The sequence below is a fragment of the Ptiloglossa arizonensis genome, chromosome 6, assembly GCF_051014685.1.
Source record: "Ptiloglossa arizonensis isolate GNS036 chromosome 6, iyPtiAriz1_principal, whole genome shotgun sequence".
Taxonomy (NCBI): Eukaryota; Metazoa; Arthropoda; class Insecta; order Hymenoptera; family Colletidae; genus Ptiloglossa; species Ptiloglossa arizonensis.
The window spans coordinates 10,458,993-10,483,556 of NC_135053.1; the positions used below are offsets into that span (position 1 = coordinate 10,458,993).

Genomic DNA, 24,564 nt, shown 5'->3' on the forward strand with positions numbered 1-24,564 from the left:
GAGAGGACACACACATACAATTTATTTTAACATTTACCGAATATTGGAACAGCGTTGCCCAGGTAGAACACAAAATACCGGGACAAATTGTTAGCCCAATATTGTCGGAACAATAGTCAGACATTGGCAGTAAATGCTCGAGCAACAGTAAATGCACTTCGTTTCAAAATATTGTAACAGTACACTTAACTTTGTAAGTACTAACATTATAAAACAGTATCGTACATATTATACTAATATAAAAAAGAAAGGGAAACGAAAAACGTAGCGATACAAAAACTGTGATATGTAGTAGTATCAATATGTTTGCAAGTTAAATCTTGGTTCGCAAAGTATTCTAAACGGAAATCCATAGTATCCATTAGGGAGGACGATATCTTTCTAACTTCTGAGATAGAACTAGAATTATTATAATCTAGAAGAAACTACAATGGTCCAATTGAAAACGTTTGATATGATAAAATCGATTTCAGCGTCGTTATTGAAAAAAGTAATACCGATAAATTGGTAATACCGTACTGCGATACAATATTACATCGATATTGGATGAATATTAGAGGTACATATGTAAACTGAATAATCGGACCAATATAAAAACTAATTCTAATATTACGTTCCACCTGGGCAGTAATACTCATTATTTATGCTTAATTTTGTCATACCAAGTATGATAGTATCATTGTCTAACAGATGTCACACTACAGGAAGTGTTCACAAGGAACACACAAGATATCAAGTGAGAAACGAAGGCAATATGAAATAAAGACAATCGTGTTTGTGCGCTTCGTACGAAAAATGAAAGATAGCTAATACAGAAAAAGATTATCAACTACGTGTAAGATAACGATAAGACACGAGCTCTATATTAAATTATACGTGGATTTGTAGTTCTTTTTTCTTTTTTACTAAAATATAAAGTATTAAATCGTTAATATGATATTATTAAATCAGTCAGTTTCTCCGCAATACTGGCAAGCATTGGGCATTAATATAATTAAACATCAACCCAAACCAAGCAGAGTTGAAATTTTATATATATATATATATATATATTTTAATATGCGACTTTAATACATTTCATAAATATATATTACTTGAATCTTATTAATTACCAAATACTACAATGTATAAGATCAGACTCTAATTGAACAATTAAGGTAAGTCGTTTTATTCTCGTTTCGATTTAATTCGTATATTATAAGCACTAAGGTATCGTGTATCAAGGATGGATTTAATATAGAGCCTGCCTCTTCTAAACAATTTTTCATGAAATCAGTGCCGGTATTAATGGATTTGTGTAAAACAATTCACTTTGCTCTTTTACTTTGACACTAGTGCACTAAAGTGCAAAGAAGTCAATGTATACTAATTTCAATTATCGAATGTGTAAGTTCATAAAGGTACATATACGATCACCGTGTAACAAATGCCAATTGATTTGGCGATGTAAACACGTTCATCGGATTCGATGATGAGCGTTGCGATTGTTACGTTATAACAATCGTAAATGCAACTCGAATGCATCGGAGATAATAGAGGAACTTACGTGAACATCAGTGTTACAGTACTCAATAGATTTTAGGTGCTGAACGATCATTAATGGGACCACTGGTTTTCCTTAAAGAGGTTCCTCTTCGTATTTGATCCATGAGAGAGTCTCTAACTTGCAAAGGATCCATAATAGGTACGCGATTGCCCATAATACGTCTCACGCTTGCCGATTTACTCGTCGCATTATTTCCTTGCATATTTTGCTGCTGTTGGGCTAACTTAGCGTTTAGAGTTTCAAGAAAACCAGATGGCGTTTTGGAATTTTTATTTATCTGCTGTTCAATGGAGTGCTTTCTTGCAGATTTGGGACTATTACTCGTATTATTACCGCTGTTGGCATTGTTACCTGTTGTACTGTTAATAAGTTTAGCACTAAGAACCGCCATAAAACTCTGACCTACTCCTCCTGGACCTTGTCCTTGAATATTTACACCGGAGTTAATTGTAGTCATTTGCATGGTAGTCGATCCACGTTCTTGAGAAGTTGAACGAATTACTGCGCATGAACGTTCAACTGAAGTTCGAGTAACTTGTAACATGGTATTATGTTGTAATGTGCCAGACGTGTTATTATGCGGTTGTGTCTGTCCCGTAGCCTTCCGTAAAAGAGAAGGGCTAGCAGGAGTGTGACGCAATTCTGTAAGGGTCCTTACTGTTTCTGACACTGAGATAGATCTGCAATACGAAATATATATTGCATTAAATCAGTGCTTGACGTAGCATTTAAATGTTTCTTCTGTTTCAGTAGAAATTAAAAAGAATTTTACCCTACCGCTGAGGAGTAGGACTGGCAGTGGGTGAAGAACCTTCTAATAAGAACGCTGGCGGTGGAGGAAGATTCTCAGCCTCGTCGCAAGTACTATCGGTACGTTCATCGTTAGAACCTGATGAAGGATTATTGAATGTGGCAGTTATAACAGTAGAAGTGCGTCGTGTTGGCGGAGGAGGTTTGCTTGCTTGTTGTACCGATCCTCTGCGAACCATTAAAGTCGACGCAGCACCAGGTACATTCCAAGCATTCTCATTTTGATTATGAAGTGAATGAGAATGCGGTATAGTAGTTTGACTTCCATATCCACTGCTGGATTCCACACTAGACTCTGATGTTTGACTTCCACCGTCTTTTTCCGTAACTTCACTCTATGAATCATTTACCGATGTAAATTATATAAAATTTAATACAACGTTGTATACGTTTCAATAGATACCTTCTCAGTCCCTGGCGCTGCTAGGGACGCGGGAGGTGGAGGTAGTGGCAACTGCATCTCCTGGGCACGGGTCGCGGCTAGATTTGCTAATTCGTGCATGTTCACATACATTGGTTGCTGAAGTTGATGAGTTGCTAATTCTGTATTGTACCATACTATTACACATACTACATTCTAAAATTTTAAACGATTAATAAAGAATAATATGGACCTTTTGCTAAATGTGCCGGAAGCGGCAACTTCGGTTTGCCACGAGGACTTCCAGGAAGTTCATTCTTCACTGGTACTATTGGTCGTTCTAAACTGGAGCATCTGTTCGGTATTGGAGGACGATTACTACCATTATTTCTACGTAATTGTACTCTGGATGCTTGTTGATTTGAGGAAGAACACGAAGAGGAAGAAGAAACTGGAGAAGCAGGTTGACTATGGCAATAGCCACTATTATCTGGAGCTTGGAATGTGTAAACGCTGAGAGCTGGTCGCTGGTGACCCTTCTCGTAAGCTAAAACAATAATTAATAATATTATATTAAAAGAAACAAATGATACTATTTATATATACAGATAACAGCAATTAGCAATTATATACGTACCAGAAGATATCGTATGCGGCCGTTCATTAATTGTGTTTTGATTTTGCCTGTCGTACTGAACTGATGTTTCCTGTAAGTCAGGCCAAGTAGCAGTGGTTACGGATCTTGTTGTAGTACAACCAGTATTTTGATTAATTTGAGAAGACACATTTGAAACCTACGACAACACAATTTAACTTCAGGAACATAACAGAGGCATTCATATCATGAGGTATAAAATTTTATTTAGTGTCAAAAGTGAAAAAGGAAGACGTGAAACACTAGCAGGCAACTAACTTCTAGCAACCTTACCTGATGTTCAGAAATTGGTTGGGTATACAATGTATCCTGAGAAGTGAAGCCAGAGTCACGGGAACTACCATTTGCCAAGTGGCGCAGCGTCATCATACCACTGATGCTGGATGGCCTGACACCGACAGACTACAACGAGTACAACATCGACTACCACATACACTAAGCTGATGCCAAATGGCATTCATGCTGTAATCTACGAGCAACTACTTGCATGGTATACAGCTAGTGCATAAACAGTGAAATTAATATGCCATGCATTATAAAGGCTATCATTCTTAGTACAATGACTAAGCATAGAGAAAGAAAACTTAATATTGTTTTTGTACAGTTGTAAAATTTTCACCTGGGAGAGCGATCTATGCCAAGGATGTCCAGATGGACTTGGATGACTTTTACAAGAACCACTGCTGCTACTAGTTAAAGAACTGATCGAACACATTGAACTTTTCCTCGATCCAAGAGACAATGAAGGACTGGAAGGAGGCGTAGCAAGCGACCATTGTGTAACATCGCATCCTTTTATATCAGTTATTACTTGTTCCGATGCAGGTGGTAAATGGTGTGGAGAAGCTGCGTGTCGTTGTAACTGATCAGAAACTTCTTGGAGGTGTGTTAGCTCCATTAACATAGCAATTTCCTCGTCCTGATTGTTTTTGAACATATTGTTAAGAATATTGTTAGAAAATTAAATTTTTAACTATCTAATAATTATAATAAATTTTACTCACAAGTACTGGTTTCAAAAATCTAGCAAGGAGACAAAATCTGCCTCTTTCTTCCAGTAAGGCTGCACGAACAGCTCTTCTCTCTGTTTCTTCTAAACTTAGGCGTTTTTCTTGAATAGCAGCAGCAGAAGATTCTAACATTCTATTTAATTCAATGTCTCCCGATGAAGTTCCAAGACCTTGCAATTGTCCTTGTCCATGTAAATGTTGACCCTTACGTGCCTTTTTCTTTTGCAATCGTAGTGTATCTGTAGATCGTTTTTTCAATTCTGCTCTTACCTTTTTGTATTCTAAAATTAATAAAAATTTACGTTTAATAAATATATTAAAAAGTTCGTGTCCATGTTTTATTGACAAATTTTATAGAAACAAAGCATTCTACCCACCTTTGGCATGTTCTTTATCTAAATTTATCAAAGACTTTTTCCAATCTTCTAATTTTTCTTGAAGAGGTAACACCAAGCAATCCATAATAGCACTAACCAGCAAAAGTTTAAGTGAAAAGTTTAAGTAAAAAGTAATTAATGAAAACAACAAAAATTATTAGAATATAATGAAATGCAATTACCTGGTAAAAGATTTCATACGTGTTTCTACTGCTTTGTGTCTAAGACATATCCGAGTCAAAGCAGTTCCAATTTCTTTTGTTGCGCCTTAATTGTAAATATTTCTTAATTTTATATTTATTTATATAAAATAATAGAATTGGAAAATATGAACGACTTGTACTATTTATTTTAGAGAACAAAAACCAGCATGCAAGAGAACTTAGTGTATTTTATACATTTTCTTAAACAATTTTTAATAATTATAGAAATTAATATATTATAAAAATTGATATGCAATCATTTGTGCCAAACATTACCAAAAGTAGTACAGGGCAGTAATTACCTCTTGCATTAGTTGCAGCATCAGCAATTTTTTGAAAAGTTTCAAGATAAGCAGAAATAGCTAAAATAGCAGCCCTAAAAGAAATAAAAATACAAATACAATTAAAACTGATATTATTACAAAATTGTTAACTACAGTGATTATTACCTTAAGCATGAATGTAATTTTGTTGCCTTTGAGATTAAATCTTCCCACAATGGTGCTCCATTCTAACAACAAAAATTTATAAATTCATTCCTACTTGTGAAATTAATTATTAGTGTTTTAAATAGTTTATATCATGTAAATATCATTAATAGATTTGTTTGTAATTTGTTTCTTATTTTAATTATAACTTATATCACATCACAGAAATATAACAGCGCATATTGAATACAGATAACATAATCATATATGCCTACCTATTGTTTATGATTAGATGTTTTTGTTATTTAACTATGAAATTAGATATTATAATTGTTCTACTAAGTAATGCACATGTTACTAGTTACATTACTCTAGAAAATATTGTGTAAGAAGCTCATATACATAATTTAAGAAAACAAGCTCTTTGAATATTTCTTTTCACGTTTTGCATATTATCCTTTAGCAATATTTTATTTCTTATTAATAAAAAACATGTACAACCTTTGTTGCCATCAGAATAGAGTAAAATGTGCCATGCAAATATCATTTTATTTGCACTATTGTGAAAGTAAAAATATATTATGTCAATTAATTTATTTGAAATAAACATACAAACTTGAATACTACTTCAAATATTGCTTTAGATAAAAATGAATAATATAAATGAACTAATATCTCAATACAAAAACATTTAGTTTATAGTTACACAGTATAAAATAATATTTAAAATATTGGAGTTATCTTGTGATAGTGAAAATAAAGCTAAAATACAAAACTGTGTAAAATTTAAAATACATATATTTTGTAGACCACCAACTTGAAAAATTTATTTTACATTTCACATTGAGATATCAAAAACCTGAACTAGATCCAGTTTATTGCTCTTTATGGTAGAGCAAGAATATTTTTATACAAATGTTATAATATAACATTATTCATGTTATATTTGACTTCATTTTACTATCAATTATTTAAAATAATATTTCATACACTTTTATTTCGGAGTACATACATTGTTCGCCGCGCAAGTATTTGAAAATATTTCAATGCTCTAAAAGCATGTGTAAATTAGCTTGTCCTCGTTTTACCATAGTAAAGTATCTCAAAGGTTTCGGAGAATAGTTTTCAGAATCAAGACATCGCTAACAACGCTTCGAATATTACAAAAAGTACAACAAAAAAAGAGTATACTACTTTTTCTATCGTATGTAATGGTTCACAGTATTTACGAAATATGGGTGTTGAGGGCACTGCATCGACAACGCGCCTTTGCCTGCATCGTAAATTGTGCAACGGTATAACAACATACAAAAAACAATGAACAGGAAAAAATGCGGTCGAATTCAAGAATAAATATTAAATAACAACGTTGACATTACTTACCTTCATATCAGTTATAATCTGTTGAAAGAGGCCACCCAAAGCACTGCACTCTCTCTCAATTGTTGCATCCATCTTTGACGATCCCAAATTGTTTTGTTACTTGGCCCCAATAAAGTTCTTCCACATCAGAATTGTTGAAAAGTTCACTTCTTGTCATTTGCATGAAGATCTATCGAATTTCCATACGAATATTGGCGATCTGTGTAATTCGCCATTTTCGTAACAAGAGAGGATAGTTTGAAGAAACACAAGACACGATAAAGTGTATTTACATGAACTGGACTCTTATGTACGCCACGATTGTTCTTAGATGAATTAATGAGAAATTCGAGCAAGCACTATTAAAATTTCACAAATACTTGTGGCGATTTAAAATCATAACACTCATTAATTTTGTGAAGAAGATTGTAAACACCAGGAACGAGTTTCTCGAAACAATGCACTCATCGCGATGATCAAGTATGGCTCGCGTCTGCGTCGATTCTGTTTTCGTTGCAATATCTGAATATCCGTAGGTGCCCCCCTACGGCGACCCCGTTCCCGAACTTCAAATTGAGGATTCGGAGTGTATCTAATCGTTACACAGGGTAAGGTCTCTCTCTCTTTCTCTACCCCTTCGACGATCACTTCCGGAGAGTCGACTATTGAAAGAGGACATCCTGCATCATAGCTTGCTTCTTCTGATTGGTTATTTAGCACGGTTATGGGGAAATATTTGCCACATGCACATTCCTATCTGTTATTACTGTTCCTAGATTAAAAGATTTCTTTCTTAAAAGGGATTTTTTAGAAAGAAAATATTCTTACATATCACAAGTGAAAGAAGCAAAAACTATGAGTCTTACAGTGAAATATAATGAATCGTTTTATGATATATTATTAAAATATTTTGTAAATTTAACTGAAGTACTTCCAAATATTTTTAAACTCATTGCTATCGCCGGATTCATTGTAGTTATTTCTTATATGTTCTACCGTGTTCATGGTAGATATACATTTAAAAATTTCGAATTTCTTCTAATAATCGGGCACTTATATAGTTTTATTCATTAATTAATCTTAAATTATGTATTAATGCTTATAATGCACGAAAGAATGTTTAAAAATATTTGAATATGTTCTAAATTTTACATGCCTTTATTTGAATTATAGTACAACAATGCAGAATATTCATGCGCAAATCAAAACAAAATTCAATAAGATTACAGGAGATTAAAAATTATAATCGTTCGGTTATTAGACATCAAAGCATAATCAGTCATAAAGAAATGTTGAGTAACTTGGAATATGCAGCTGACGTAAATTAACTTTTTAATTATAACACATTTTACAATATAAATTGTAGTAAAAATTTTTTTATAAAAAAATATTATCTTTGAACATTATTTATCAAATTTGTATAATTTTGTTTTATTTTATTATATTATGTATTTATAAATTTATATATATTATTTTCAGAAATGTCATGATAAATTCTATGCATTAAAATGCATTGATATAGTAGTTTACTGTCCACAATTATTGAACATTAAATCTTCATTAAATGGGTTGACACCCTTTCATCGTATTTGTTTTCAAGGTCAAACATGTTTAATAACATTTATGTTAGCAAAGGGTATGCGTATTACAAAACAATAACAACTTGATTATATTATAATGTAATTAAAAAGTTCTACGCCTTATATTCATGTGTTTTACATATATTCATGAAATAAACATAGGTGCTGATCCTTTCATTACTACAGTCAAAGGAGAAAATGCTTTGTGTATGGCTGTTTATTATTTTCTTAATAATCCAACAAAAGATGATTTTTCATGTCTAGAATTACTTCAAAAAACAGGTTGGTTACTTTAAACAGTTTTGTATTTATAGTTTTGACAAAGTTTCTGATCTACATAAATGAATGTTCATCTTTTTTACAGGATGCAATTTTGGTTTTAAAAACCAATGGTATAATATTTTACTAAAAATGGCATTTACTTCTAATCATACAAAACTAATACAATGGTTGATTTTACATCATAACATTTCATTGTGTAAAATCTCTAGAAGCACTTCTATACCACCAATATTAAGAAATTCTTAACTTACCTAGTACATAGATTTAATATATATTTAAATTCTGTTTGCATTACATATGCTATGTACGATATTAATTATGATATTTATGTCCTATATAAAATGTGAGTTTAAATAACAACTAATATTAAGAACTGATATTAATAACTGATAATTAATAACTGATAAAAAACAAATAATATTATAATTGTACAGTAAGTGATAATTACACATATTTTAGTTTAAATTATTTGAAGCTACATAATTATATAATCATTTTTTCATATGAATTTTTATTCAAAAACAAGAAATACATCTGTATTATTTTTTGTAAACACAAACATTATTTAATAAAAATTAAATTACACGATTAAAAATGAAATATTATATCGTATTGCACGTTTCGAATGACTTGTCCAACACTTACAAACGTGACATTGCGCATATCAAATGTTGAATAAATCGAATGAAAAGTAAAAACTTTATCTACACTGATAAGAAAAATATTCGTTTTCTGATTATTACATATTACATAATGCGACATGCAAATAATCGAAGCGTAGACTAGTGACATGTCGATTTGTAAGAACATTGATACATGGAGCATGGAATGTAATGTATAACAACCGTCATTATTTAACAAAAGTATCGTTGAAGGTTAATAGTTTGGTTATGCAATGGCAAACACAGGTTTGTTAGTTTTAACAAATCCAACGAAAGTGTCAAAATTATTACCGATTATTAAAAAGCATGTATTAAAAACTTTATACATTCAATATTTTCCGGAAAAAAACATATTTATATCAGGAAATTATACGGTTACAAACCCCCAATGGGGAATAACACGTTATGCTCAAACTATTTCCAATATTTACACTGATACATCTGCAATATCTGCACGACTTGATATCCGAGTTTTAATTACAAGCATAAAAAATCCTAGTTTATGCATAATAAATACAAAAAAACCTGTGGAAGTTGTGATTTTTGATAAAATCTGTAGTAAAAGAGAGGCTGATACATTCATACAGGATTGTCTAGCTAATACTTCTATGGGCTGTAGCTTTGTTAGCTTTAACGATAATCAAAAACTAGAAAAGGGGAATATAATGCCTTGCATTAAAGAAGAAAAGACTTATAAGAATGTAGTACTTGGTGGTACATTTGATCGGATGCATAATGGTCATAAAATATTTTTAAATGAAGCTGTATTACGCTGCACAAATAAACTTACAGTTGGTGTAACTGATACAAATATGTTACAGGGTAAGAATTTTATACCTACCAATACCATTACAAATGTAGTTTATATGTAAATTATTAATATATTACATTATAAAATTATAGAATTCTAAAGATAAAAACTAATTTTTAATCTAAATTAAGTAATTAAATTTGTAGGAAAATTGTTATGGGAATTGATAGAACCCTGTTCTAAAAGAATATTGAATATTAAAGACTTCTTAGAAGACATAGATTCAACATTAATTTATGATGTTGTTATTATAAATGATATGTATGGACCAACTAAAAATGATCCAACTTTGGAAATGATAATAATTAGTGAAGAAACAAAACGTGGTGGAGACAAAGTAAATGAATTACGTATACAAAATAATCTAAATAAATTAGACATTCACATTGTAAAATTAATAAAAGATGAAAATCATAGAGAACATGAAGAAGATAAAATCAGTTCTACTAATAGTAGAATACGATTATTGGGAACAAGACTTCGACCTCCTGTACGTATTGAACATAGTGTTGTAAAAAGTTTTTTTATATTGTTATGCTTTTAGAGGATAGAAGATAAACCTTTGAAACCTTATATTATTGGTTTAACCGGTGGTATAGCAAGTGGAAAGTCAACGGTAGCTGAAAAATTAGAAAAATTAGGCGCAGGTCTTGTAAATTGTGACAAAATAGCACACGATGTATATCTACCTGGTAAAAGTTGTTTTAATGCAATTCTTGAAATCTTTGGTCCCACTATTTTAAAATCAGATGGATTTATTGATAGAAAAGCACTTGGAGCTATAGTATTCAATGATAAAGCAAGTTTATTACATAATTTAATATTCTTTACATTTGTGGCTATTATTATTCTATATTTAATAGTTAAAAGTATAAATTTATTTCTAGGTACAGTTAGATAAACTAAATAAACTTGTTTGGCCCACAATTTTGGATGAAGCACAAAAACAAATAAATGACTTTAACACGAAAGGATTTGATGTAATTGTGATGGAGGCTGCTGTCTTAATTCAAGCTAAGTGGCAATATGTATGCCATGAGATTTGGACCTGTATTATTCCACCAGAAGAGGTCAGCTTTAATTTTATTAGTTAAAACTGGAATAGTTTTGTAAAAGTACTCATTTTTAACGAAGTATAAAATTTGTTTTCAATGAAACATATTATGTTAATTATCTTTCTAACTTCTAGGCTATAAAGCGAGTAATAGATAGAAATGGATTAACTGAAGCTGATGCAAAAGTAAGACTCCAAGTTCAACCAACTAATGTAGAACAAGTTAACGAAGCAAATGTTGTAATATGTAGTTTATGGAGTTATGACATTACTCAGGGACAAGTACAAAAAGCATGGAATGAAGTAATGACATTTTTGTCCAGTCAAGAAAAAAGCTAATAATAAATACGTATATGGTTTATATCAATTACAGTTATAATTGTTATACAAAACTTATGAAAATTTATAATGAATATTGTTTTTTATCTAGTATTAACTGTAAGTTATACTTTAATAAGTTCAAAACATATTTTTAATAATAACAACATTGAAGTAGATAAATATATTTAATATTTTTTTAGCGGATTTTCATGTATTTGTACAGTACAAATTATCTTTCCTTGTAACATTTTTATTAAATATTCTGTGAATATTAAAAAATGTTATAATATATGGAAGTAAGGATATAAACAAAATTTATTGTTATACTATACCTAATAAATATGTGGTTATATATATCATATGTAATGTATATATAAATTTGTTATAAATAAAAAAAGTTATTATAATACATATGCAAATAAAATAGAAATATTGTAAAAAGTGATTGGTTAATTTTTTGTAATAAAATACTGCTATGGAATGTTATTGTACAAACAGTATGTTGTCATTTAAAATAGTTTTCTTTTCTTGATCCATGTAATTGTACATTTTAGTAACTATTGTATTTATGAAGGAAGAAAAATCAGCTTTAAGTTTATTTCCTCCACTTTCTACATTGCACTTTACATGAGACACTTTCACAAATGTTGAAGCTATATTTACAAAACAATAACTATTACTGTAAATGTAAATATTAAAGACCATTATGGATTTGTAATATCACATCTATTAATACTTACAAATAATCTTGGTTATTTCAGGATTTTTTTTTTCAGGATCATAGCAAAATATTACACACCGATCTGGACCTAATTTTGTTTGATTAATAAAATAATCGTATAATTGTTGAATTTCTTTCAAAGATTCGTTTGACTTTTCACTGTACACAAATATAACACCATGCAAATCTTTTTTTATAGCTGGCCAGTAATTTTCAAATCTAAAATATTCTTGTATTATATATTGCATACTTTCTATTACTTTTTAAATAAATAAAATATTTATATATACTTGTGATCGCCACTACAGTCCCACAATTCAATGTCTTTCGTGATATTTTTATCGTTTACGTTTATATTTTGTATTTCAAATTCCAATATTCGAATACCTTGTGTTGGATGGTAATCATAAGGTATTTCTGTAGCATCAGCTAGAAAATTCGATATTGTTGTTTTGCCACTCTAAAAATATTACTTTATAAAGTTATTCAAATTTCACTTTGATATCTCTTTCTATATATATCAATGATATATTTTATTATTTTAATTACATATATATTTGAATATATAATAAAGAGAATAAAAAATACAAGAAGTTTGTACGTGATAAAGAATACCGTATATTGCAATGTAACTTTAAATTTGGAACATTACCCTAACAGGTCCTACAACTATTATTTTTAATGGTTGCATGTTTTAACTGTACTCTAGTTTAACAGAAATGTCTTACTACAAACTTACTTACTAAGTGTTTGGAAAATTGTTACCATAACAACCAGTCATTCACTTCTACATATTCTAGAAAGCAGATCATCTTTGAAAAGTGAATACTTGTATAAGAATATAACGAATATTAAATTTTATAGATTTTTCATGAGGTACTAACATTTATTTACATATAATAACATAAAATTGATTTATACAAGTTACAGACCTTGGACCACATTAAGATTTCAATTTGAATATAATATTATAAAGTAAAAGATGAGATGTACAATAAAATCAATATTAAACCTGTTTGAAAGGACTAATTCTTTCTGAAAAAGAGTAAAAATTGTATTACTTTACAATTGAGTCGCAATGTTTTTAATAATTATTATACTTATTTAAAGTTTTTATAGTAGTATTATCAATATATCATTATATAAGATTTATTTAAAACATGGAGTATCATGCGCGTCTTTTATTCCTACTCTTCAAATAAAATGCTATAGGGGGAGTTCTAGTGTTATCTTTAACATTTGATCGAATTATTATATAAAAATAGAAACATTTAATACTTTAATGGCGCAATTATTTTACAATGTTCCTGAAGATATTAATCTTATTAAAATGGTATAAGTAATAGGGTTTATTTATAGTAAGTTGTAAGAAAGTACTGTAAATTTAAAGTGTTAGTTATCGACTGATGCAGTCTAAATGTAAAATTTAATTGCAAACACTAGTGCCTGTGAAAGAACTTAACGTGTTAAGAATAGATTAATGATAATAATAATAAAGTAATTGTACAATTTCATCAAAGTATGATGATTGATACTAAGATGTCATTTTATTGTAGATACAAATTAAATACATATATAAAAACATACGATTGCTTTGATAAAAGAAATACAATGATCATCTTGATACAGTATATCTGCAATACTATTTACGAAATTATCTATTTGTATTATAACATTGAATTAATTAAATTTATATGAAAGAATATTTGATTAGCATACATAGTTATGTATGTATAGATGAATTTTATATATTTATAAATATAAGTTGGAAAATTCTTATATTATTATTGCAGGTTGTACAGTTTTTAGAATTTTTTCTGCGATATGCAGTAATTCACACAATATACAAATTGAAGTAATAAAATTGAAACATATAATTATGTTATAATATTACACTTTGTGGATTACAAACGTTAATGGTGTCCTTATATTATTATGGATATTTAAGCCATTGGTTGTTCCTGCATTAGTAGCTTTTCATCTGGATAACTTAAATCATATAAGGCCAAAAGTGCAGATTTTGCTGCTATCTTCTTGGCATCCTTTTTATTTCTTGCTGTAATATATACATAAAATTTTAACAACAAAATAATTAGAATGAAATAAATATGTTTTAATTTATAGATGAAATGATTTCTATTAAATATTACAAAATTAAAACACGTATTTATAAGTCAATCTTTTTAAAATATAGTTGCCTTTTATTTTTTAAACATAAAATATGTCAAATATATATAATTTACTTTTTAATATGTTCTAAATGATTATTTGAATACAGATATAGGTTGTTTACTATCAGGTACATATTACACCTCAAATAAAGAAATGATATCTCAAAACAAAATAATTTATGAATATTTGCTTATTAAATATGCTCAATTAAGATTCAGCTTTTATAAAACAAATATATGTTACCTGTTCCTGTATATTCAATACCATCAATATCTACAGCAAGAGTGAACATTGTGTTAGGTGGATTACCAACACGATTCAGCTCTACATATGTTAAACCCGGTCTCATTTGATTCAATAACATGACAGGATGTATGTTTATAGCATTTGGTGGAAGTTCTTTTTGGACTGGAGTTTTTGGAGCCTGAGCAGAAATTTCTCTTTTAATTCCTTTAACAGGGGATGGTAATCCTGGTCTTGGGACTGGAACTGATGTTCCTTGATTGTGCCATTCAAGGAAAAGTTTATACAATGCAAAACTAGCCAAAGAACTCCATGGAATTTCATCACTTTCATCAGTATTAGTATCCATTGGTGTTCCAACTTCTTCGGTACCATCATCCTTTAATTGAATAATAGTCGCTTCGACGGGTTGATTTGTTTGTCCATCTGTTTCAGCATCAATACGTGCTTTCATAGATGCTGCAGTCATTTTTTCAAGTAACAAGGCCTTCAGTGCATTTTCAGCAGCGTTTTGTCGAGCAAGTGGCTTAGATAATCCTTGCCCAACATAGGTTTTACCATCAAGCTGTTTTTATTTACATTATATTAATAATAATTTATTATTTACATTTATATTATATTCAAAAAGTAACAGATCATATTTATTTAAACATAATATAATTTAAACAATGCAAACAATAGATTAAAAGATTTTAATAACAGCATAAACAAGAACATTATTCTAAATACCTCTGCATGAACAAGATAAAGAGAGTTCGGCATTCCTTGAGTTTCAGGAAATGTGAATTGCACTCCAGCTTTCATTTCATTTAGTACCATGATTGCATTCTTTGGCTGTAATGTTTTCCTTAAGCGTTGGTTCAAACGAAGTCGCTTCAGTCTTTTATTTACTCTAACTAAATCCATACATTTTCTTTTAATGTATAAAATTACAAAATTATTTATTAAATTGATTTTTAAACAATGTCAGTGTTATAAATGTTCACAAGGGCGATTAAAAGTACTACAGGCTCAACAGTAAATTACTGGAGCACATGGCAGTTGTTCTAATCTTCAAATTTGCGCAGTGAATTATCATCATTTTAACAATAGTCATTAAGAAATTTTTATACACAAATGAAACAATAATTACATATATCATACATCTGTACAACATAGAGTAAGTATACTACTTTTTTTAAATAATCATTTTAATTATAAACATCTTTTTTTCAATTCTACCATACTTTTTCATACTTCTATCATACTCATAGTTAAAGTATTATACAAAAATAATACAATGTAAGAGAAAGTAAATTTTCTTTTAAATAATGAATAAAATATAAAAAGTAATATTGGAAATACTTACATCCAGGTGCCTTACGCCTCCATCTTGGTTGCTGCTCTTGTATTTCCATATCAGTAATTTCAGATATTTCACTCTCAGCTTTAATTTCACCAGTATTATTACTTATTGGTGGTGTAGGAATAGAATTAGTTGTTAGAGGAAGTGTTGGAGTAGGCACCAGTGGTTGAGAAGGTGGAGCAGGGTTATTTTGCACAATTGGTGCAGCTTGTTGCTGAACATGGGAAGTCTGTTTCAAAATTGGTTTCAATCGTTGGGGTGGAGCTTGAGTTTGAAGTTGAGGTTGAGTCTGAGATTGAGATTGAGGAATAGGTTGAGGTTGGGGTTGAGGTTGCTGTTGAATTTGGGGCGAGCTTGCAATAGGTTGTTGTTGCTGTTGCTGTTTCATTTGTTGCTGTGGTTGCTGTTGCTGTTGTTGCTGCTGCTGTTGTTGAGGTTTTCCTTGTTGCAAATTTCTTGAGGCAATTTGTTGCATTTGCGGTTGCTGTTGTGTTTGTGACTTAAATGGTTGTGAATTTTGTGCACTTCCTTGCTTATAATTGCTCTGCTGATTAGAAGAGGGTTGTAAACCTTGGAAGCCTCCTTGCTGATTGTACTGCAAAAAATAGGGTGGGTCGCCGCTACACAAGGAACCTCTACGGTAGTGCTATCCCACCAAGGTCTAGCATCGTGTATGTACTCGGAAGCAGTCTAATGCTACCCCCATAACTCATACCAACCAAATTACTTCTGTAGCCAATATTTTTTACTTATAACTGAACAGAGTTTATACATAATTAAAAGCAATAAATAATGTATATAAACAGCATATAACTGCATGAAAATGTTCAATTAGAAATCAAAATTTTATTTCTATTTTTTCTATAATAAATATTAATTTTATATAATATTATATATAAAAATAATTTATACATATTTATGAAAACAGAATTGTAGCACAAATTATACAAATAGTAAGAGTTTAAAATAATAATAAAGTTAATGTAAACTATTTTGTATTCAATTATTAAATTCCAAAGATAAGAAAAAGTATGTATTACAAAAACTAAAACAAAGCACAATATTAAGTCTCATAGCATTTTGAACCTAAGAGTGTGCTGCAATTTCTATGCATTTACAAAATGTCCTCACAAAAAAAATCAAATGGTACTACATTAATCTAATAACTAAGTTGGAACACCTTTAAAAATGGATATAAAATTTTTAATTTCAATATCAGCTGACAAAGGGACCAGAGGATATAGTATGAAGTACTTAATGTACAATTAAATGGGAATGCTCCTAAGATACAAGTTGCTAAATGTGTTTTTCATAATTTTTCTTTAACTCCATACACTTAGACATTTATTTTCAAATTTTACCAACTAAGTCAGCTAAAAAACTTGCAATTAACACTTATAGTCAAGGTTTAAAGAAGGGTTATTTGCAGGTTTACTTTTTTTTTTTTTAAGGAAAAAAATTCATGAGAAGGACAGTCATCTAAACTTGTAAGTAAACCAAGCACAAATCTCTCTATGTGTAAATTCTTTATGAGCCACTTTCCAAAATCAACAGCCTACAATACTTGACATTCCCTTCACATTGTATACTTAGGCTATAATATACAATGGTACATAAGCATATTATGTACACCATTCTTATAGCTTTTATTGACAGATATTGAAATTAAAAATTTTAGGTGCCTACTATTAAAGGTACTCTTACATGATTATAAGGCTACAAGTAATGTCATTTGATTCTCAGAGATAAAAGCTTTCCATACTGTATAAAAATTACAGCACTCTCGTAGGTCCAAAATGCTCTATAAAACATATATTTTGTATGCAAACTATAGCTGTTTAGAATTATAAACATTATTATAATCTGCTTTTTTTCAAACATCAGTTCAGTACATTATCAAAAATATGGCCTATGGCAGGCTATGCTATGTGGGTAACTGACGAACTAGTCCCTGGCTGAATAGACCTCCTCGGTATTGTTGTATAGCTACTAGTTCCTGCATTGCAGGGGAGGGGAAAGTAGGGACCACTAATTAGTACATGCAAATGGATGAAATATTGGAAACAACAAATGGAACAACTACACAGTTTGATTATGATGAATATAAAATATAGGTAATAATTTCCCCCTTATTTTTATATTAATGCAATTAATAGCAATATTTTATATACTTATAAATTTTATGTATGATTACCATTTATAATAAAGTATAATGGATTTATTACCAAGATTTTTAATTAAGTATTTTTAAAAATTCATTACTATTATAAAAATAAAATAATAAAGAAAAAATATGTTTGTGCAACTGTAGAACATGTTTATGAAAATATTAAGATTAAGACACTACATCTCAGATCAGATAATTTATCTTTTTTTAGAGAAACCTTTCGTTCAACTCTTTGTTTTAATCTTTACATGTAGAGCACTTAAAAAAATACAATACTTCTGAACAAGCTACTAAAATATTGTTTCTGCATTTTCAGAATATAGATAATAGAGTTATCAACATTGAGTTGCATACTTCTTTTGCAAAAACTTTAGAGTAATATTTAAACAACTTTAAAACAAAATGACACATTTTAAAGTATTTAATGTATAAATATCAAACAAAAATAAAATTCAATTATATATAAAAAAGAAATTATTAAAAATATCAGGATTTTGTAACTTCGAAATCAAGTTCTTTATATGCATCTTGAAACCGAATTGCTAATAATAAAAAGGTCGAATATCAATAATCATACCACATTATTTTTATCTTAGCATTACTTTTAGAGTATTACATGCTTTCAAAAACACCCTATGTATGCATTATTTTGTATACCAAAAGAAATGTACGATTAATAGTACCTTAATAAAGTATATACATATGCTTATATGTATGAAACACTTGGTAATAGAGATTTCTGGTATATATACCAAATAATATTTTAGTATAAAAATAAAACTTTAATATTTTTGGTATACGTACCAGAATATTACCAAAAATGCTTCCATTATTTGCACTAATATACTGGAATTTGTTCTATATATGTACATATTTATTAAATGCATATATATTTTATACTATGAAAGAAAAATATATATACATATTATCTTATAACTACTGCTATAAAGAGTTTCTGTCATTTAAATTAATAAATTCATGTATTTGTATTTTTACAATATATCAAAATTTTCTTAAATCAATAAACATACTAAATGTAATTTGCAAGTATAATAATATTTAATTAAAATGTTTTTCAATTTACTTTTAATTGATTGAAATTGTAGAAATAAAATGTTAATGTTAAATCAACATTAGTTATATGCGTAAAAAATATTTCTTTAACAAAACAAAACTTTCTTATCATTAATAAGCATTAACAAATTATTTACTTTTTTAATAACAATTGTTATTACTACACATTTTTTGGTATGCAAATTTTTGTATTTAATATGAGTTATCAAAACAATTTTATAAATTAGGAGCATGAAAACTACTGTGCATTTGAGCTAATGCGTTTTTTGCCTAAGTTCAACTATATTATCAATTTGATAAAATTATAATTATTCTTTTAAAATTTATCTAGATTTCATATAAAGTATATTGTAATAAAATTATTGTTAAAATTAGGAAACTTACAGTGTTTTGTCCTTGGTAGCCTACATTTGAATTATTTTGGTTTCTTGCTGTAAATATAATTAAAAAAATAGTTAATATCAGTAGAACATCCTGGTACATTTAAAAGCATATTAGATACATATTTTAAGGCTTTGTAATGAATACAAAAATTGTTTAATATTTATTCGTGTATATACAATAAATGAATGTATGCAAATGAATATATATAGTATATAAATGGCAAAAAATGACCCCGAAGTATGATTTCTATAATATTTTTATTCAATTATTTCTTTTCTGGAAATGGTTAAAATAATGCAGTATGCAATATATGCATCAAAATTGATGTCCGTTTGAGGACGCCATTTACTAAAAGCCGGTATGTAGGATATTGATTTTTTTTCTATTGATACTTATATATCTGTAACCTATCAAGCGTGATACTTATACTTATTACATCAAATTATTAAAATATTATATATAAAGTACTGTACGTTTTCCATTTTAGAAATATGGTTGATATAACTTACCGTTAGCGTAGCCTTGGCTTTGTCTGCTTCTCGTATACATATTGACTTTTATTTCTTAGTTAAATCACTTTGAATCTAATTAAACACAGAATACTATGTATATAAAATACTCTATTATATTACACTCAACTGTAGAGTATCGAATACTTTATGCGAAACACGTATACAATTTATCTGTACGCTCTGCTTGCAAAAGCTGGAGACGAATCGCTCTCTCGTTACAGAGAAGAAGGAAATGACGTTGTTTACTGTTGTCGGAAGTGGAAAGTCTGCCATATTGGTCATTGAGCGCATGCTTTAATGACTGTATCATTTCATAAATTTAATTGAAACAGATGCAAGTAAATACATGATTATTCTCATTATATTTTTATTAAAAAAAGGACGTTACTAAAAATAAATCAAAATATTATTTTATGTAATTTAGATCATTCGTTGTCACTGCATCAGTGACGCACAGCTGTCCTTTTATGATACACTTCCGTGCGTCAGATGTGGCGCACGACTCTTTCACGACACGTTTGCATGCACCACATATAGTGCATTGATATCTCTTCAAAGCAACTTAGAACATTTTAAAGTATTCTACGAACAAACACTGTATAAAAATTAATATTTGTATTAACTTATGATATAAACATTATAACATGAAAGTAAAAAACTAAGTAAATACAAATTCCATTTCGTCTATTCAACTGTAGTATACTTTTTAAAAGACAATACCTTTTATTAAAATCTCTGACATTAAGAAAAGAAATCACAAAGCGAAAAGCATAAAGAAACAACGTACAACACGTCCACAATTTAGATAATATTTTAACTTTAAAAGTTATATATGTAATCAAAAGGGGTAAGACTAAGTATATGTTTTATTGCACTACAAACCCATAAATAACTAAATTATACACATAAATAAGTAAAATGAATAGTGCCAAGTTAAGAGGCATATAATCTCTGAATTCCTAAATGAATGAAAAAGCGAAGTTCTTAAGGAACATGTCTTTGTCAAAAATTTGAAAGTTTTTCTACAAGAAAAAAGCTATAACCTTCAATTAGAAGTAAATACTAATTAGTGATTCCTTATTTACTTGATTACAATAGTGGTATCGATCTTCGGTAAATTAATTGGTAGAACGATCACTGCGCTGTTTCTTTTCTTTTGTTTTAAAAAATACAAAAGTTCACTTGTCAGTTTCACATTCAACTAATCAACATTTATATTTACATGAATTTTGTATTGAAAGATTAATCAATTAAAAATCATTAATTAATTTTTTAATTTTAGAACAGAATTTGTAAGTGAAAACAACCTTGAGTAGCTGGAGATACTTTCGGTTCCTTTTTAAATTATAATCACTATTTTTTATGATTTTAGAAAGTAATGAAAATGATAATAGTTTTATAATAATAATCTTATTAGACAATCTTACTAAACTCTGGTGTAAACAAAAAAGTGATTGTAATTCGAAAAGGAAGTGTTTTCAGATATTGTTCATAGGATTCCTTTTTATCCTTATAATGAGTAGAATATGCTTCTAAGGTTTGGCCATTTATTTTAAAAACGCCCAGTGAATTATTTAAAAATGTTATTTGAAACAATAACCTATGTGTACAACCATTATGGTAAATTAATTATCAATTATAGAAATTACTTGCTCATAAATATAATATCTTCAGTAGATGTAAAAAATAACAATATTAATTTTTTTGAATTTTATAAAAATATAGCTTATATTGGATTGCATAGAAATAAAAACGTATAAAGTTGATGAAATTATGGGATACTGAATTAAGGAATTTATATTAATTATTTTGATTATAGCAATAAGAGTTGTAACATATCTTAAAGGATTTAATGATTTTCTATCTTAATGAAGTTGTGTTACAAGATGACATAAATTTAAAGCAATCCTTCCATTTCTTGCATAAACTGCATATATGCATCATCTTTAGTTTTAGGTTGAGGTGTTCGTAATGGTTGTGTTTCTGGTATTCTTTCTGCAAGTCTAGACAAAGTACTTGGTTTTTTCTTATCATCCCTTTTCACACGAAGGGATGTAGGTAAAAATCTTGTAACATCAGCAGCTAAATTTCTAATTTGTGGTTTTGCTTCAATAGTTGTAGTACTTTTTCCATCTTTATCTTTCCTATTAATTAATTGTGGTGCAGCAGAGAGAACATTAGGTGTTTTGGGCTGTGACCCTGTTCCAGACTGTGTCTGCATTTGAGGATTTCCTATATTTGTCATGTTTGATAAACTTGGCATTTGCATTTGTGGCGGAGGCATTCTAGGCATACTTGGAGGCCCAGGCCTCAACATCCTTGGCATTCCTGGTGGTGGACCTAAACAATGATGTTAAATTTTTGTATTAGTATTAGAGAAACAATAAATTGTAGAGAAAATGATCTCAACATCTCGTCGATTTAATGAAATCGACTTTTCCCTTCAACATTTTGACATATCTTTAAGAATAAAGAAGGTGATAATTAAGTGTTTTATTTTAGGTAGATAATTTTTTGTATTATATTCTTACCAGGAGGCAATCGAAGTCCAATACGAGGTGGTGGTGGTGGTGGCATTCTCAAATGTAATGGTGGTGGTGGTGGTCTGTACATTAAAGGATGGGGTGGCAGCCCCATAGGAGGCATTGTATGAGGTTGCGTATGTTGTGAATGAGAATGTGATGATGTATGCTGATTATGATTTGAAGAATGATCCGATGCTCCTGGGGGTTCAAGATCTTCTTCTTCTGTTTTATTACTATTAGATTTGTTACTAGATTTTGAGTTAGACTCATTTTCAGCCTCAAGTAATGATAATCGAGCATTCAAGTCTTGAGCTCGTTCAGTTTCGCGTTTTTTATGGACTACTTCCATTTCACGCATAAATTGATCAATATCTTGTCCTGCCATAGCTAACATTTTCTGTTGTAAGGTAGTTGGCTTCACTTTTGACATGTCTCTTTCTTTTTCCTTATCTGTCTCTTTCTCTTTATTGTCTAATTCTTGCTTGTTATCTTCTTTATCATCTGCAAATCGGATTGTTCTCGATTTTGGTGTCGGTTCTTTAACCTGAGTATAAATTATATAATTATATATTATTCAGTATACATGATTACATATATTATAAATAACAACTACGATACAAATATTTTTAAACACCAACCTTTTCAGATATATCTTCATCATCACTTGATAAATCTGGGGGAGGAAAAGGTGGTACACCAGGTGGTTCTTTATTAGGTGCTAATGTAGGTATAGAAGGAGATGTTGCATATGCACTTGTTTTTTTCAAAATACTTGGTGGTATTGGTATGTTCATAAGTGGATGATGTTGTGGTATATAATGTGGATGAGGAGGATACATGTGTGCTGGTGGTTGTGGCATATCTGGTAAAGGTATTTGCGATGTCAAGGAACCTGAAAAAGTATTTTTTATATAACAAATAAAATATTGTATTTTAAATGGTATTATAAATGTTTAAATGTACCTGAATACATTCTGGATATATCATTACCAGCAGAAGGTAAAGGAATTTCATCAACTTGGACTTGTTGTGCATGTCGCACAGCTTCAAAATAAGAAACTAAATCTATTCGCCTACGTTCGTATTGTATTAGTTGTTCTTTTAATTCAGCCCATTTTTCTTGATCATCTTTAGCCTACCAACAAATAAGAATAAAAAATGATACGCATATAACATTATATAAAATATTTTTTCAATATTAATTTAATCTTACCAACAATTTTGAAGCAAAGTTATAATCATTATTTTTGAAATACTTACATACATTTTTAAGACACGATCTAGGGTCTCCTTTAGCTTTTTCCTTTTATCTTTTAATACTTTTTCATTAAGAGGTGGAGGTTGCATGACATTGTATTCTAAAAAATGAACATAACATAATGTTAATGATATTAATTAATTTAAAAAATAGTAAATCTAATGCTAACCCATTTGATCTATCTTTTCCATTTCTTCGATAATCTGTGCAGGATCTTTGCCTTTTAAAACGGCTGCTCGCACTAACTGTCTCTGTTTTTTATTTTTCTTTAATTCCTTTTTACGTGCTTCTTTACCTGTAATAAGTTTATTAATAATAAATAATTATTTGAAAAGAAATGAATTGCATGGTTATGTTCTTTACTAACGTGCTTGATCAGTGGGATTCATATATTTCCCGCTTTTTGTGGTATTTATCGAACGGCGACCCATGTTTTCTCACTTAAAAACACTAATTACAACGTATTTTTATACTGTACGTTCACAAATTTTGTGTTACAATAATCATTATTTACATTCGTCTTGACTATAGATTCGCCATTAATACTTGGTATGAAGTACATACAGCATGCATTGAAAAAGTTTATAATAACCTGCGTTCACACTTCAGTTTAGTTGTCCAGTTGACTTAAACTGATTGGAGAATGGATTAGGCTGAACAACAAAAAGAAAAGTACAAAAATTATTATTAGGAATATATTT

At 29.4% G+C, this 24,564-nt stretch overlaps 6 protein-coding genes and 1 long non-coding RNA gene across 11 annotated transcripts; 3 read left to right on the plus strand and 4 right to left on the minus strand.

The window, feature by feature from the left end:
• Nucleotides 1-1,060: 1,060 nt before the first annotated feature.
• On the minus strand, nt 1,061-8,992 carry LOC143148680 (uncharacterized). Of its 4 annotated transcripts, none has more exons than XM_076315255.1 (14): nt 8,866-8,992; nt 6,774-7,524; nt 5,412-5,473; nt 5,265-5,338; nt 4,942-5,026; nt 4,760-4,851; nt 4,377-4,663; nt 3,992-4,291; nt 3,646-3,774; nt 3,355-3,511; nt 2,971-3,264; nt 2,760-2,845; nt 2,324-2,691; nt 1,061-2,226 (listed from the first exon to the last, which is right to left on the minus strand). In XM_076315255.1, exons 2-14 carry the CDS (start codon nt 6,843-6,845, stop codon nt 1,569-1,571), a joined length of 2,664 nt encoding a protein of 887 aa, XP_076171370.1. In that variant the 5' UTR covers nt 6,846-7,524; nt 8,866-8,992; the 3' UTR covers nt 1,061-1,568. The 4 variants fall into 4 exon arrangements, with proteins under 4 accessions (XP_076171370.1, XP_076171371.1, XP_076171369.1 ...); XM_076315256.1 differs by having other exon boundaries at nt 1,062-2,226; nt 2,760-2,899; nt 3,355-3,424; XM_076315254.1 differs by having other exon boundaries at nt 1,063-2,226; nt 2,760-2,899.
• On the plus strand, nt 2,186-4,660 carry LOC143148682 (uncharacterized). Its single transcript, XR_012992564.1, has 4 exons — nt 2,186-3,259; nt 3,326-3,565; nt 3,637-3,862; nt 3,977-4,660. It is a non-coding gene; the product is annotated as an uncharacterized LOC143148682 (long non-coding RNA).
• Nucleotides 7,477-8,860, plus strand: LOC143148381 (uncharacterized). The gene is given in 6 exon segments (XM_076314684.1): nt 7,477-7,539; nt 7,542-7,758; nt 7,926-8,071; nt 8,232-8,388; nt 8,495-8,614; nt 8,697-8,860. Coding segments are annotated over 6 exon segments (867 nt in total).
• Nucleotides 8,993-9,281: 289 nt separating the features above from the next.
• On the plus strand, nt 9,282-11,764 carry Ppat-dpck (Bifunctional Phosphopantetheine adenylyltransferase - Dephospho-CoA kinase). 2 transcript variants are annotated; one of them, XR_012992563.1, is made up of 6 exons: nt 9,282-10,098; nt 10,234-10,577; nt 10,632-10,886; nt 10,975-11,157; nt 11,277-11,579; nt 11,663-11,764. XR_012992563.1 is itself a non-coding variant. In XM_076315259.1 (5 exons), the coding sequence occupies exons 1-5, from the start codon at nt 9,510-9,512 to the stop codon at nt 11,478-11,480; spliced, it is 1,575 nt and encodes a 524-aa protein (XP_076171374.1). In that variant the 5' UTR covers nt 9,282-9,509; the 3' UTR covers nt 11,481-11,724. The 2 variants fall into 2 exon arrangements, 1 of the variants encoding a protein (XP_076171374.1); XM_076315259.1 differs by having other exon boundaries at nt 11,277-11,724.
• A 176-nt stretch (nt 11,765-11,940) lies between these two features.
• LOC143148076 (intraflagellar transport protein 22 homolog) lies at nt 11,941-12,889 on the minus strand. The gene is made up of 4 exons (XM_076313974.1): nt 12,836-12,889; nt 12,474-12,643; nt 12,203-12,402; nt 11,941-12,115 (listed from the first exon to the last, which is right to left on the minus strand). Exons 1-4 carry the CDS (start codon nt 12,872-12,874, stop codon nt 11,946-11,948), a joined length of 579 nt encoding a protein of 192 aa, XP_076170089.1. The 5' UTR covers nt 12,875-12,889; the 3' UTR covers nt 11,941-11,945.
• Nucleotides 12,890-13,925: 1,036 nt separating this feature from the next.
• On the minus strand, nt 13,926-20,292 carry LOC143148075 (uncharacterized). The gene is made up of 6 exons (XM_076313973.1): nt 20,078-20,292; nt 19,569-19,615; nt 15,947-16,538; nt 15,328-15,494; nt 14,599-15,163; nt 13,926-14,239 (listed from the first exon to the last, which is right to left on the minus strand). The coding sequence occupies exons 1-6, from the start codon at nt 20,115-20,117 to the stop codon at nt 14,127-14,129; spliced, it is 1,524 nt and encodes a 507-aa protein (XP_076170088.1). The 5' UTR covers nt 20,118-20,292; the 3' UTR covers nt 13,926-14,126.
• A 1,493-nt stretch (nt 20,293-21,785) lies between these two features.
• On the minus strand, nt 21,786-24,393 carry LOC143148074 (uncharacterized). Its single transcript, XM_076313971.1, has 7 exons — nt 24,231-24,393; nt 24,033-24,158; nt 23,866-23,963; nt 23,569-23,740; nt 23,244-23,497; nt 22,612-23,149; nt 21,786-22,420 (listed from the first exon to the last, which is right to left on the minus strand). Exons 1-7 carry the CDS (start codon nt 24,292-24,294, stop codon nt 21,978-21,980), a joined length of 1,695 nt encoding a protein of 564 aa, XP_076170086.1. The 5' UTR covers nt 24,295-24,393; the 3' UTR covers nt 21,786-21,977.
• Nucleotides 24,394-24,564: the final 171 nt, after the last annotated feature.

Coding starts and splice junctions, on each gene's coding strand:
- LOC143148680 (XM_076315254.1), bottom strand. CDS start 6,845: ATGGATGCAACAATTGAGAGAGAGTGCAGTGCTTTGGGTGGCCTCTTT. Junction 5,474..6,773: donor AGATTATAACTGATATGAAG/GTAAGTAATGTC, acceptor TTTTGTTGTTAG/AATGGAGCACCATTGTGGGA. Junction 2,692..2,759: donor CAGCGCCAGGGACTGAGAAG/GTATCTATTGAA, acceptor AATGATTCATAG/AGTGAAGTTACGGAAAAAGA.
- Ppat-dpck (XM_076315259.1), top strand. CDS start 9,510: ATGGCAAACACAGGTTTGTTAGTTTTAACAAATCCAACGAAAGTGTCA. Junction 10,578..10,631: donor GAACAAGACTTCGACCTCCT/GTACGTATTGAA, acceptor TTATGCTTTTAG/AGGATAGAAGATAAACCTTT. Junction 11,158..11,276: donor GTATTATTCCACCAGAAGAG/GTCAGCTTTAAT, acceptor TCTAACTTCTAG/GCTATAAAGCGAGTAATAGA.
- LOC143148076 (XM_076313974.1), bottom strand. CDS start 12,874: ATGCAACCATTAAAAATAATAGTTGTAGGACCTGTTAGG. Junction 12,644..12,835: donor TAGTTGTAGGACCTGTTAGG/GTAATGTTCCAA, acceptor TAATATTTTTAG/AGTGGCAAAACAACAATATC. Junction 12,116..12,202: donor TGAAATAACCAAGATTATTT/GTAAGTATTAAT, acceptor TTGTAAATATAG/CTTCAACATTTGTGAAAGTG.
- LOC143148075 (XM_076313973.1), bottom strand. CDS start 20,117: ATGTATACGAGAAGCAGACAAAGCCAAGGCTACGCTAACG. Junction 15,495..15,946: donor GAGGCGTAAGGCACCTGGAT/GTAAGTATTTCC, acceptor GTATGGATTTAG/TTAGAGTAAATAAAAGACTG. Junction 15,164..15,327: donor TTTATCTTGTTCATGCAGAG/GTATTTAGAATA, acceptor AAATAAAAACAG/CTTGATGGTAAAACCTATGT.
- LOC143148074 (XM_076313971.1), bottom strand. CDS start 24,294: ATGGGTCGCCGTTCGATAAATACCACAAAAAGCGGGAAATATATGAAT. Junction 23,150..23,243: donor ATGAAGATATATCTGAAAAG/GTTGGTGTTTAA, acceptor ATTTATACTCAG/GTTAAAGAACCGACACCAAA. Junction 22,421..22,611: donor TGGACTTCGATTGCCTCCTG/GTAAGAATATAA, acceptor ATCATTGTTTAG/GTCCACCACCAGGAATGCCA.